Source organism: Pristiophorus japonicus, chromosome 31 (assembly GCF_044704955.1).
Source record: "Pristiophorus japonicus isolate sPriJap1 chromosome 31, sPriJap1.hap1, whole genome shotgun sequence".
Classification (NCBI taxonomy): domain Eukaryota; kingdom Metazoa; phylum Chordata; class Chondrichthyes; family Pristiophoridae; genus Pristiophorus; species Pristiophorus japonicus.
Genome location: NC_092007.1, coordinates 6,824,517 through 6,839,558, shown reverse-complemented (window position 1 = coordinate 6,839,558; position 15,042 = coordinate 6,824,517). Strand labels below are relative to the sequence as shown.

The window sequence follows — 15,042 nt, the reverse complement described above, 5'->3', positions numbered from 1 at the left end:
TAAAGCTCCCTCTACACTGTCCCATCAAACACTCCCAGGGCAGGTACAGCACAGGGTTAGATGCAGAGTAAAGCTCCCTCTACACTGTCCCATCAAACACTCACAGGGCAGGTACAGGAGGTTAGATACAGAGTAAAGCTCCCTCTACACTGTCCCATCAAACACTCCCAGGGCAGGTACAGCACGGGGTTAGATACAGAGTAAAGCTCCCTCTACACTGTCCCATCAAACACTCACAGGGCAGGTACAGCACGGGGTTAGATGCAGAGTAAAGCTCCCTCTGCACTGTCCCATCAAACACTCCCAGGGCAGGTACAGCACGGGGTTAGATACAGAGTAAAGCTCCCTTTACACTGTCCCATCAAACACTCCCAGGGCGGGTACAGGGGGTTAGATACAGAGTAAAGCTCCCTCTACACTGTCCCATCAAACACTCCCAGGGCAGGTACAGGGGGTTAGATACAAAGTAAAGCTCCCTCTACACTGTCTCATCAAACACTCCCAGGGCAGGTCCAGCACGGGGTTAGATACAGAGTAAAGCTCCCTCTACACTCTCCCATCAAACACTCCCAGGGCAGGTACAGCACGGGGTTAGATACAGGGTAAAGCTCCCTATACACTGTCCCATCAAACAGTCCCAGGGCAGGTACAGGAGGTTAGATACAGAGTAAAGCTCCCTCTACACTGTCCCATCAAACACTCCCAGGGCAGGTACAGCACGGGGTTAGATACAGAGTAAAGCTCCCTCTGCACTGTCCCATCAAACACTCCCAGGGCAGGTACAGGGGGTTAGATACAGAGTAATGCTCCCTCTACACTGTCCCATCAAACACTCCCAGGGCAGGTACAGGGGGTTAGATACGGAGTAAAGCTCCCTCTACACTGTCCCATCAAACACTCTCAGGACAGGTACAGGGGGTTAGATACAAAGTAAAGCTCCCTCTACACTGTCCCATCAAACACTCCCAGGGCAGGTACAGTGTGGGGTTAGATACAGAGTAAAGCTCCCTCTACACTGTCAAATCAAACACTCTCAGGACAGGTACAGGGGGTTAGATACAGAGTAAAGCTCCCTCTACACTGTCCCATCAAACACTCTCAGGACAGGTACAGGGGGTTAGATACAGAGTAAAGCTCCCTCTGTACTGTCCCATCAAACACTCCCAGGGCAGGTACAGGGGGTTAGATACGGAGTAAAGCTCCCTCTACACTGTCCCATCAAACACTCTCAGGACAGGTACAGGGGGTTAGATACAGAGTAAAGCTACCTCTACACTGTCCCATCAAACACTCCCAGGGCAGGTACAGGGGGTTAGATACAGAGTAAAGCTCCCTCTACACTGTCCCATCAAACACTCCCAGGGCAGGTACAGTGTGGGGTTAGATACAGAGTAAAGCTCCCTCTACACTGTCAAATCAAACACTCTCAGGACAGGTACAGGGGGTTAGATACAGAGTAAAGCTCCCTCTGTACTGTCCCATCAAAGACTCCCAGGGCAGGTACAGGGGGTTAGATACAGAGTAAAGCTCCCTCTATACTGTCCCATCAAACACTCCCAGGGCAGCTACAGTGTGGGGTTAGATACAGAGTAAAGCTCCCTCTACACTGTCAAATCAAACACTCTCAGGACAGGTAGAGGGGGTTAGATACAGATTAAAGCTCCCTCTACACTGTCCCATCAAACACTCCCAGGGCAGGTACAGCACGGGGTTAGATACAGAGTAAAGCTCCCTCGACACTGTCCCATCAAACACTCCCAGGGCAGGTACAGGAGGTTAGATACAGAGTAAAGTTCCCTCAACACTGTCCCATCAAACACTCCCAGGGCAGGTACAGCACGGGGTTAGATACAGAGTAAAGCTCCCTCGACACTGTCCCATCAAACACTCTCAGGGCAGGTACAGGGGGTTAGATACAGAGTAAAGCTCCCTCTACACTGTCCCATCAAACACTCCCAGGGCGGGTACAGGAGGTTAGATACAGAGTAAAGCTCCCTCTGCACTGTCCCATCAAACACTCCCAGGGCAGGTACAGCACAGGGTTAGATACAGAGTAAAGCTCCCTCTACACTGTCCCATCAAACACTCACAGGGCAGGTACAGCACGGGGTGAGATGCAGAGTAAAGCTCCCTCTACACTGTCCCATCAAACACTCCCAGGGCAGGTCCAGGAGGTTAGATACCAGAGTAAAGCTCCCTCTACACTGTCCCATCAAACACTCCCCAGGGCAGGTACAGCACGGGGTTAGATACAGAGTAAAGCTCCCTCTACACTGTCCCATCAAACACTCACAGGGCAGGTACAGCACGGGGTTAGATGCAGAGTAAAGCTCCCTCTACACTGTCCCATCAAACACTCCCAGGGCAGGTACAGCACGGGGTGAGATGCAGAGTAAAGCTCCCTCTACACTGTCCCATCAAACACTCCCAGGGCAGGTCCAGGAGGTTAGATACCAGAGTAAAGCTCCCTCTACACTGTCCCATCAAACACTCCCCAGGGCAGGTACAGCACGGGGTTAGATACAGAGTAAAGCTCCCTCTACACTGTCCCATCAAACACTCCCAGGGCAGGTACAGCACGGGGTTAGATACAGAGTAAAGCTCCCTCTACACTGTCCCATCAAACACTCCCAGGGCGGGTACAGGGGGTTAGATACAGAGTAAAGCTCCCTCTATACTGTCCCATCAAACACTCCCAGGGCAGGTACAGGGGGTTAGATACAGAGTAAAGCTCCCTCTACACTGTCTCATCAAACACTCCCAGGGCAGGTCCAGCACGGGGTTAGATACAGAGTAAAGCTCCCTCTACACTGTCCCATCAAACACTCCCAGGGCAGGTACAGGAGGTTAGATACAGAGTAAAGCTCCCTCTGCACTGTCCCATCAAACACTCCCAGGGCAGGTACAGGGGGTTAGATACAGAGTAAAGCTCCCTCTGCACTGTCCCATCAAACACTCCCAGGGCAGGTACAGGGGGTTAGATACAGAGTAAAGCTCCCTCTACACTGTCCCATCAAACACTCCCAGGGCAGGTACAGTGTGGGGTTAGATACAGAGTAAAGCTCCCTCTACACTGTCAAATCAAACACTCTCAGGACAGGTACAGGGGGTTAGATACAGAGTAAAGCTACCTCTACACTGTCCCATCAAACACTCCCAGGGCAGGTACAGGGGGTTACATACAGAGTAAAGCTCCCTCTACACTGTCCCATCAAACACTCCCAGGGCAGCTACAGTGTGGGGTTAGAGACAGAGTAAAGCTCCCTCTACACTGTCAAATGAAACACTCTCAGGACAGGTACAGGGGGTTAGATACAGAGTAAAGCTCCCTCTACACTGTCCCATCAAACACTCCCAGGGCAGGTACAGCACGGGGTTAGATACAGAGTAAAGCTCCCTCTACACTGTCCCATCAAACACTCCCAGGGCAGGTACAGCACGGGGTTAGATACAGAGTAAAGCTCCGTCGACACTGTCCCATCAAACACTCCCAAGGCAGGTACAGGGGGTTAGATACAGAGTAAAGCTCCCTCTACACTGTCCCATCAAACACTCCCAGGGCAGGTACAGGAGCTTAGATATAGAGTAAATCTCCCTCTACACTGTCCCATCAAACACTCCCAGGGCAGGTACAGCACAGGGTTAGATACAGAGTAAAACTCCCTCTACACTGTCCCATCAAACACTCCCAAGGCAGGTACAGGGGGTTAGATACAGAGTAAAGCTCCCTCTACACTGTCCCATCAAACACTCCCAGGGCAGGTACAGGAGCTTAGATATAGAGTAAAGCTCCCTCTACACTGTCCCATCAAACACTCCCAGGGCAGGTACAGCACAGGGTTAGATGCAGAGTAAAGCTCCCTCTACACTGTCCCATCAAACACTCACAGGGCAGGTACAGGAGGTTAGATACAGAGTAAAGCTCCCTCTACACTGTCCCATCAAACACTCCCAGGGCAGGTACAGCACGGGGTTAGATACAGAGTAAAGCTCCCTCTACACTGTCCCATCAAACACTCACAGGGCAGGTACAGCACGGGGTTAGATGCAGAGTAAAGCTCCCTCTGCACTGTCCCATCAAACACTCCCAGGGCAGGTACAGCACGGGGTTAGATACAGAGTAAAGCTCCCTTTACACTGTCCCATCAAACACTCCCAGGGCGGGTACAGGGGGTTAGATACAGAGTAAAGCTCCCTCTACACTGTCCCATCAAACACTCCCAGGGCAGGTACAGGGGGTTAGATACAAAGTAAAGCTCCCTCTACACTGTCTCATCAAACACTCCCAGGGCAGGTCCAGCACGGGGTTAGATACAGAGTAAAGCTCCCTCTACACTCTCCCATCAAACACTCCCAGGGCAGGTACAGCACGGGGTTAGATACAGGGTAAAGCTCCCTATACACTGTCCCATCAAACAGTCCCAGGGCAGGTACAGGAGGTTAGATACAGAGTAAAGCTCCCTCTACACTGTCCCATCAAACACTCCCAGGGCAGGTACAGCACGGGGTTAGATACAGAGTAAAGCTCCCTCTGCACTGTCCCATCAAACACTCCCAGGGCAGGTACAGGGGGTTAGATACAGAGTAATGCTCCCTCTACACTGTCCCATCAAACACTCCCAGGGCAGGTACAGGGGGTTAGATACGGAGTAAAGCTCCCTCTACACTGTCCCATCAAACACTCTCAGGACAGGTACAGGGGGTTAGATACAAAGTAAAGCTCCCTCTACACTGTCCCATCAAACACTCCCAGGGCAGGTACAGTGTGGGGTTAGATACAGAGTAAAGCTCCCTCTACACTGTCAAATCAAACACTCTCAGGACAGGTACAGGGGGTTAGATACAGAGTAAAGCTCCCTCTACACTGTCCCATCAAACACTCCCAGGGCAGGTACAGCACAGGGTTAGATACAAAGTAAAGCTCCCTCCACACTGTCCCATCAAACACTCCCAGGGCAGGTACAGGTACAGCACGGGGTTAGATACAGAGTAAAGCTCCCTCCACACTGTCCCATCAAACACTCCCAGGGCAGGCACAGCACAGGGTTAGATACAGAGTAAAGCACCCTCTACGTTATTTCATTTGGTTCGAGAACAAGACGATGCTCAGATAAGTGGAGCTGTGAAAACTGAGAATGACAGATTGTTGCTGGGTAAGGTTGACAAGGGACATGGAGCTAAGGCGGGATAAAATGGAATACATCTGCCATGATTTAACTGAATGGTGGAACAGGCTCGAGGGGCTGAATGGCCTCCTCCTGTCGCTATGCAGACAATCAAAGGTCATGTGGCAGAATGCAGGGCTGGTTTCTAACCAAGACAATGAACCAATTCAAAAATACCCAGCCCGTGTTTCTCCTTAAGGTGAAAAGAATCTCACTTTGTGTTTTCCATTTCAGAGCCGCCGAACACCACCCAGAATGGAATGGAATGCAGAGGGTGTTTCAGTAGCTCATCCACTTCCTGCAGTGATAATGAACAAACAGTGAAGTGCGTTGGGCCGGAGACCCGCTGCATGAATGTCTCAGGCAAACAGGCTGTGTGTACGTTGAATCTTCTGTAATCTTCGGGTGTCAGCTGTGGGGAGTGCCTTTGTCTCTGAGTCAGTAGGCCGTGTGTTCGAATCTCACTCCAGAGACTTTGTCCCACAATCCAGGCCGACACATCCAGTGCCAATCCTGAGAAAGCGCCGCACTGTCGGAGGGGCAGCACTGAGGGAGTGCTGCACTGTCAGAGGGGCAGTACTGAGGGAGCGCCGCACTGTCAGAGGGGCAGTACTGAGGGAGCGCCGCACTGTCGGAGGGGCAGTACTGAGGGAGTGCCGCACTGTCGGAGGGGCAGTACTGAGGGAGCGCCGTACTGTCGGAGGGGCAGTGCTGAGGGAGCGCCGCACTGTCGGAGGGGAGGTACTGAGGGAGCGCCGTACTGTCGGAGGGGCAGTACTGAGGGAGCGCCGCACTGTCGGAGGGGCAGTGCTGAGGGAGCGCCGCACTGTCGGAGGGGCAGTACTGAGGGAGCGCCGCACTGTCGGAGGGGCAGTACTGAGGGAGCGCCGCACTGTCGGAGGGGCAGTACTGAGGGAGCGCCGCACTGTCGGAGGGGCAGTACTGAGGGAGCGCCGTACTGTCGGAGGGGCAGTACTGAGGGAGCGCCGCACTGTCGGAGGGACAGTAATGAGGGAGCGCCGCACTGTCGGAGGGGCAGTACTGAGGGAGCGCCGCACTGTCGGAGGGGCAGTACTGAGGGAGCGCCGCACTGTCGGAGGGGCAGTACTGAGGGAGCGCCGCACTGTCGGAGGGGCAGTGCTGAGGGAGTGCTGCATTGTTGGAAGACCAGTACTGATGGAGCGCTGCACTGTCGGAGGTGCCGTCTTTCAGGTGAGATGTTAAACTGAGACCTGCCCCCTCAGATGGCATGTAAAAGATCCCACGGTAACTGTTGGAAGAAGAAAAGGGGGAGTTCGGCCCGATGTCCTGGTGCTAATATTTATCCCATAACACTATCACTAAAACAAAGATTATCTTGAAAGTGCCTCATCTGATTCAAGAAAGGAGGGAGAGAGAAAACAGGGAACTACAGGCCAGTTAGCATGACATCAGTCGTTGGGAAAATGCTGGCATCCATAATTAAGGAAGTGGTAACAGGGCACTTAAAAATCATAATATGATTAGGCAGATTCAACATGGCTCTATGCAAGGGAAATCGTGTTTCACAAATGTATTAGAGTTTTTTGAGGATGTCATGGCAAATATGGGAGAACCAGTGGATGTAGTATATTTGGATTTCCAAAATGCATTTGATAAGGTGCTACTTGAAAGGTTACTACGCAAGATAAGGGCTCATGGGGTTGGGGTAATGTATTTGCGTGGATAGAGAATCGGTTAATGGACAGAAAAGGGAGGGTAGGGATAAATGGGTCATTTTCAGGTTGACAGGCTGTAGCTAGTGGGGTGCCACAAGGATCAGTGCTGGGGCCTCAGATATTTACAATCTATATTAATGACTTAGATGAAGGGACCGAGTGCAATGTAACCAACTTTGCTGACGATACAAAGCTACATGGGGAAGTAAGTTGTGATGAAGACACAAAGAGCTTGCAAAGGGATATAGACAGGTGAAGTGAGTGGCCAATAAGATAGCAGATGGAGCATATTGTGGGGAAATGTGATGTTATTCAATTTGGTGGGAAGAATGGAAAAACTGATACATTTTTATATGGTGAGAAACTTAAATGTTGGTGTTCAGGGAGATTTAGATGCCCTCATACAGTAAAAAGAGAGTTGGCATGCTGGTATAGCAAGCAATAAGGGAGGCAAATAGCATGTTGCCCTTTATTGCAAGGGGGTTAGAAAAGAGTAAGGAAGTCTTGCTACAACTGTACAGGGCGGTTGTGAGACCAAACCTGGAGTACTGCATACAGTTTTGGTCTCCCTATCTGAGGAAGGATATACTTGCCTTGGAGACGGTGCAACAAAGGTTCACTGGATTGATTCCTGGGATGAGAGAGCTGTCCTAGGAGGAGAGATTGAGTTGATTGGGCCGATACTCTCTGGAGTTTAGAAGAATGGGAGGTGATCTCATTGAAACATACCAGATTCTGAGGGGGATCGACAGGGTAGATGCAGAGAGGATGTTTCCCCCAGGCTGGGGAGCCGAGAACTAGGGGTCACAGTCTCAGGATACGGGGTCGGTCATTGAGGACTAAGATGAGGAGGAATATCTTCACTCAGAGGGTTGTGTATCTTTGGAAGAGGTGGGCACCGGAGGGACTGGAGTGCATCATCACCCCCGACAACCGAAGTTTAATTTGACCATAGTTTTTCAAAAGTATAATTTGATTATTTGTCGGTTTTAGTGCTTCTTTAAAAAGGAGGCACTTGATTTAAAGTTTACTTTAAAATAATTGTGTATCTTTTGAATTGTCTACCCCTCAGGACTTTGGATGCTGAATCGTTGAGTACATTCAAGGCTGAGATCGATAGATTTTTGGACTCTAGGGGATAAAGGGTATGGGGAACGGGCGGGAAAGTGGAGTTGAGGTTGAAGATCAGCCCATGATCTTACTGAATGGCGAAGCAGGTTCCTGCTACTAATTCTTATCTTCTTATGAAACAGCAGGTAAATGCAAATACAGTAGGGAGGAGGCTTGTGTGGATCATAGAGACTGACATAGATCTGTTGGGCTGTATAGCCTGTTGCTGTGCTGTAAAATGCGCTGTGATTGCAGCAAGTGCGATACACAGGTGTATAGACCAGTCGAGCACTGTCACAGTGCTGTCCCGTTAAACCGTCCATCGCGTAAAGTGGGCCAATGTCGTAGACACAAACCCGCCCGTTCTAACCAGTGAGGACTGTTGTATCACACTCCTGGATATCTAACCTGTTTCCCGTCTGTGTCTAGTGCCGAAAACGGGCTCGTTCTTCGCCAGGGGCTGCGCCTCGGAGCAGATCTGCCAAAGCACCAGCGCCTTGCGTGAATTCCTTATACTGGCCGATGAGAATCCCAAGTGTTGCACGGAAAACCTCTGCAACACCGACGTCGCCCGTCCTAAGCCAGGTAACGGAGAGACAATCTGCGCAGTGCAGAGCGCGACAGTTCAACACCATTGCGTGAGAGAGAGAGAGGAAGGAAGAGAGTGAGAGAGAAAGAAGGAAGCTAAAGGCGGAAAGAAACAATGAAAGAGAGAGAGAGAGAGTGAACGATAGGAAGTAAGGAAGAAAGAGAGAAACAAAAAAGGAAGAAAGCAAAAAGGAAGAAAGGGAAAGGTCAACAGGTCCTACATACCAGCATCTGAAGCTCAGCCTGTGCACATTGTGCAAAGCACCACATCCCCACCTCTCACCCACCAAACATCTGCACCTACTCAAAGTCACATCCACGGCTCACGCCTTGCCTGCAATCACAGCTATTCAACCACAGCAGGCATATCTCCCAAGCACATAGCTGGACTCTGACTCATACATTCCTTTCTTTTGCAGGCCAAGATGGCCCACAATAGAAGGGAGCAGCAGAGAACAGGCAGGGATGATGCTCAGCTCCAGCAGCCCTCGGACCTGGAGGAGTGAGTGCTGTGACTCATTGGACAGCAGGAGGTGGGTACTGTGGCCGTCGGCGACGTCGACCCTATTGGGGCAACAACGGTATCTTCATCCCCGCTCCTTTTCTCATCCCACTTCCCCCTCACACCACAATCCTTTATCACTTTCCTGCTCCTGACACTGTGGATATCTGAACGGAATATATGGAATTAAGGACAGTAAAGTAAACGGGATATATGAAAATGTATAAGCCATGGAAGAATAGCTGGGAGAATGTCAGATTGCAAATAGTGCAACATCAGCATAGCTAACAGTCTGTCTCAAGGTTTCAAGTCACTAATCCTGCCAATAATATATAATTGTAACATGAAATACATCTGCAGAATTGCAAGGTCTCAGTTAGTAGTCACACCATTAGATTGAAACATTTAGAGGCAATGCTTGAGCTTTCAAGAAGAACATCTCATATAGATTGACTAATGAGTGGCTGAGTTAGACTGTCAATCCATTTGTATTTTGTTATCTGATTTCTAAACTGTATAACTGTTAACGCTTTACGATGTAACTTCACCTATCCGTAGGGAGTGTGTACGCTCTATCCAGAGAGTATATCTTCTGTCTGATAGGTCTTACTGGCCGGTAATAAAGACTGCTTTGTTCAAAGCACAAGAGGTATTCGACTCAGTAATTTTACTGAACCAGATTGAGGTAAAAGAATCCAGGAATTAACATTTGGTGTCAGAAGTGGGATCTCAACGGACGACTGCCGAAAACTTGCAAATTAAGAGCCAGACTAGCCTTGGACGAGACGAGGGGAAAGTGGCCACTGGAGTGAGTATGATTTCAATACTGCTCCAGTTTCCCCCAGTTTCAAAAGTCTGAGGAAAGTTTAGCCACTCGCTGGTTCTCAGGTAGTGTCTGAACGAGATCCAGGACAATCTGGTGAATACCTTTCAAACTTAGAATAGGGATAGAGATAGGGAAATTGCGCGATGACGCAAACCAAGCGGCGACTTGGAAAGGGAAAGATAGTTAGAGCTAGATAGGGATAGATGATCAATCATGGATCCAAAAAAAAATTAATAGGAAAGAAAAGAGACTCTTGTGAATGTCTGTTTAAATGAGAAATGCTTCTGTGATTTTTACTGTAAAAAAAAAAAAGCCGGGGAGTTGTGGTTTGTTTTATCTCAAACAGAATGAAAGTTTGTTTTAACCCTTCGTAGTGTTGTCCTGTATGTGGGAAGTTTAAGAGTGTGAACCTTATTGAATTACGTATATTCGGATGATAAGTTACGGAGCCAGGAAATGCCCAAAGGATAGGTTTGTTTAAAAAAAAAAGTAACGTACTAAATAGGTGCTAAAAAATAAAATGTTCTGAGATTTTAAATTATGAGAAAAATTCCACTGCAGTAAAAAAAAATAAAATCACTCCTGTCCAGTTGGCAGAAAAACTCCATTAAATTAGGGCTTTCATTGACTGATTGAATTTAAACTGCGCAGTAACGCGAAAGGATAGGGAAATGTGGAGATTGAAAGAAATTAATTGAGGCTCATAAGAAATCAAAATTAGAAAATTAGGCTCACAGGGAATAAAATGGGGATTTAAGTAGAGGATAGGTGTTCAACTCAGGTACGACGAAGGGACCTTGAATATCACTTGGCCCGTCTCGGCTCTGATTGAATTTAAAAAAAAACCCCCGCAGCAACTCGGAAAGTAGGGCCGACGCGAACGCGCGGCGACGCGGGTAAGTGTCAGCATTAGTAAAGTTTGGTTATTTGGAGTTAGTTAAAGTCAGTGTTAGTTTCTGTAAAGTCTGTGTCTATTTTTAAGTTTGTTTAAATTGCACGACGACACGAACGCGTAGCGACACAGTAATACGAGGGGCAGCGTGAAAATGGGTAATCAGTTAGATAAAACCACGGATGCGGATAATCCGCTACAAAAGCTATGTGAGGAATTCCCTGAAAGAGCTGAAGACTTTAGAAAATTATCAGGAGCCCTGAACAAATTATTAGGGGATGACCCGTGGCCTCTAAGTGACACTAGAAGCGTAGAGGTAAAAAAAAAAGCACAGGGATTAATTTGGAGAAGGGGACGAGGAAAAGGGGATAAAAAAATTTAATTGCAACCTGGCGACATTATTGTCAGAAATTAAAAGATGCATCACTTCTATCGACTTGGCAAACAAATGCTATTAAATTAGGACTTGCATTGACAGAGGGAACACATGTTAAAACTGTAGACGTCTTAAAAAAAAGAGAATGTGCGCACGAGAAACTTGCTAAGAGATCCTCTGGGACCTCTGAGAAAGGTATTGATCAACTACAAGTTAAAATGGCTGGCTTTGTGTTAACCGAGGCTGATGATGAAATTGATGAGTGGCCACTGACTCAGCGCCCAACGGCGCCTCCCGCACCCCCTGGCCTCTTGCTCCAGTCCTCTTCCCAACACCCTCCACCTAACACTCCGGTAAAAAGAGTTAGGAACAACCACATATCACCAAAGCAACAAACCCAAACTGACTCCTCATCCTCTGATAGCGATTCGGATCCCCAGTTCACAGGCAATATAGCCGAAAGGACCAGATCTCACACTCGAAAGGGCAGAACTATATCTCGACATCACAAACAGTCCCGTAAATCTTCTAGTCAACCTACCAGTCCAAGTTGTGAAAGACATAGCAAACACCCCCGCCGATCGAGACGCAGAACTGTCAAGCAGTCAGACAGCTCTGAAACATCCTCCGGCCTAGAAATGATTTCCAAGATCCCAAAGTCCCGACACCAATTCCCTGTCAGACCAATGCCAAACCCTGATGCACAACAAGCTGCAGACCACCTCTCTATAGATGTCTGTGATCTTCAAACAACTATTTGATTGCTCACGCTATCCGGACAGATGGAAAGGGCAGTTAGATATTTTTGGCAGGAAAAGAAAGGGGAGGGGGGAGGTGCGCCCCCAACCCGGGTCAAGACTGAATACGTGACTAGAAAGGAAGAGCCATCTCGGGAGGAAGGATCAATAGAACCGTAGTGTTGCATACAGGATTGGATGGATAAGCAAGGATACGGTTATACTAAACAACCAAACGGCCCGAGCCCTGCTAATAAACCTCCCTATTGTCCCCGGCATGGTATGGGAAGAGGCCGGGACTGGGTAAGAGGAATTGACTGTTTTAATTGTGGGCAGGAAGGACATTGGAATAAAAATTGCCCCTACCGTCAGCATGGAAAAGGAAGAGGAGGAAGAGGAGGGGGGCAAGGGGGGAGAGGAGGATCTTACACTAACTTCTCCCAGAAACAACCCCTTTGGTCACTTGTCCCCCGATTGACTACGCAGCTTGATTGTGCAGGGATCCCCCCCGGACGACAACCCATTCTGAATGAGTGGCAACCCTTTTTGATAGATACGGGAGCCTTCATGTCTTCTGTACAATCAAAGCTTAAACTCCCTGCCTCTACTGAAACACAGGAACTTTCAGGATTCTTGGGATAAATCTCGACATTCCCGGTGTCAGAACTAGTTAAAGTGGGTTACCAAGAAGAATTGGTAGAACATCGATTTGTCATCACTACCAATCTGGACTGTAACTTGATGGCTAGAGACCTCCTTTGCAAATTCCAGTTGCATTTGGAGTGTGGAGATGATGGGATTATTGTAAAACAGGAAACCCTTAAGCGGCAGTATTATACCACTAGAACCCCTCAGTGGTGGTCTCTGGACCTGCCGCAGGCACCCTATCACGTGACCCTAGCATACGATCCCAGTGGAAAGAATCAGGACCTGCAGAACTTTTATCAGGATCACGAAGGGGAAGTGAAAGGAATTCTATTAAGGGCTAGAGTGACTGGACTGGAAAGAGAGGCAGATTTTGTGGAAGTGGATAAGAATCTGTGGAAACAGCCCCTAACAATGGCACCGCATATTGCTCGTGAAGTATTAGCCCCTCACCATGCTAAAGATTTGGGAGTTATGGTACGCAAGGCCATAGATGAGGCTGACCCTACCAGCCGGGATGTGCAAATCGTAAAACATGGCCGAACAGTCCAATTTCATGGGGACCCCGAGAAGGCCTTAACGACTCTACAGCATCATACTGGCTCGGACATACCTGATTATGTGGATCCTCATGTGTGGGCAGAGGACCCCTCCCAAGTGGGTTATACTCCCAATGATCCGATTGAGATCCAAGTGCAGGGCAATGTGGACTGGCCCTCTATCCGACAGAACCCACTGAAATCACAGGTAATCCTAAACTGACCTTTCAGCACTGTACTGCAATTAATCCGGCCTGTTTCCTTACTGAGCCACCCCAAGATGAGGAAGAACCCAGTCATGATTGCTTATCTTTAATTTAAGAGGCCACATCAGTCAGGAAAGATTTAGTCGATGGAAGATCCAGACTGTATTCTTACTGAGCCACCCCAAGATGAGGAAGAACCCAGTCATGATTGTTTATGTATGTTGACGGAAGTACTTCTATTAATCCAGAAGATACACGAATCTCAGGATACGCCATAGTAAACCAGGAGAATCAGGTCTTGGAATCTGCCGCTTTGAAACCGCCTATTCTGCTCAACAAGCTGAACTATTCGCCCTCACCCAAGCCTGTATCTTGGCGAAAGATCTCAAAGTCAATATCTATACCGACTCTAGGTATGCCTTTGGGGTGGCCCATGATTTCGGACAATTATGGAAAAATAGGGGATTCCTAACCTCACAAGGGAATGAGATATCTCTTAAACAGTTAGTATCTGATTTGTTGCAAGCCCTCATGTTCCCCAAACGCATTGCCATTGTCAAATGTACTGCCCAACCTACCGGAAATTCTCTGGTTGATATAGGGAACCACTGTGCTGACAAAGAGGCCAAACAGGCCTCTCGTGACCAACAGATGGTAGTGCCCAAAATTATGATTCAGACTAAAAATCCTGCGAAGGATAAGTTAGCCTCGGAAAAACCAATGCCAACCATCCAAGATGTTATAAAAGCACAGGAGGACGCTCCTGAAAAAGATAAACTGTTGTGGAAATATTATGCATGTACTTATGACAATGTTTCTAAACTCTGGACCACTCCTGCGGAACAGACTTGCATGTCTGACGAGTTGGCCTCATGGGTTATAGAATGTCTGCATTTTGCTACTCATTGTGGAGCAAGGACCACGAGTGACACACTTTTGGCTACTTGGTGGCACCCTAGACTCCAGGCGCTCACCCAGAACATCAGTCGTCGTTGCCTGGTTGGCCAGCAACATAATCCAGGGAAGGGAGTCCCCTGTGATTGGGGTAAAACGCCCCTACCCGAAGGTCCCTTTGAGACATTTCAGTTGGACTACATTGAGTTGCAAAAAGTTCAGTGTTACAAATATGTGTTAGTAATAGTAGATGTGTTTAGCAGATGGATTGAAGCCTACCCTAACCTGGACAATAAGACTCAGACTGTTGTTAAGGTGTTAATGAGGGAAATTATTCCTAGATATGAGATCTCAGCTAGACTGATGACCACCTATGTTCTTTCTCTGACTCAGGCTCTGCGACTAGTTCACAACCAGGTTCAAGATGCTCACCTCGACCTCCCAGTTTTACCCGAATTGTCCCTCGTGGCACCAGGGAAGTATGGATTCGGAAGGGATTAGAGCCACAATGGGAGGGGCCTTTTTAGGTGTCACTCACTACCCCCACTGCAGCCAAGGTTGAGGGGAAAAGTGCCTGGGTTCACCTGCACCACTGCAAGCTCATCACCATTTAAACAAATTTTGCTGGTTAGTCTAATTCCTGTTTCTGTTCCAGATCTCCTTCTCCCTATAGCTGAACAAGGCAGTTGAAGGAGGATCAGTTTGAACTTTTACCTGTCAGACAGCCAAAGACACTGATGGAGACCTGAAGAAGGGAAACGGGAAAACAGAACTCTTTTTATCAGCTAAATAATTGGACTATTTATAAGATGAGACTGTGTCTGTATGCCACTGTCTGCATAATAGTGTTGATATATGACAGTTT

The 15,042-nt window shown here is 48.3% G+C and overlaps 1 protein-coding gene across 1 annotated transcript in view; it reads left to right on the top strand.

Moving 5' to 3' along the window:
- Positions 1-15,042, top strand: part of LOC139240379 (urokinase plasminogen activator surface receptor-like) — a 35,814-nt gene that overhangs the window by 7,846 nt on the left and 12,926 nt on the right. The window contains exons 4-5 of the mRNA XM_070868864.1: positions 5,400-5,543; positions 8,402-8,557. Of these exons, the coding sequence (XP_070724965.1) occupies positions 5,400-5,543; positions 8,402-8,557 (300 nt within the window). The remainder of the gene's footprint in view (positions 1-5,399; positions 5,544-8,401; positions 8,558-15,042) is intronic.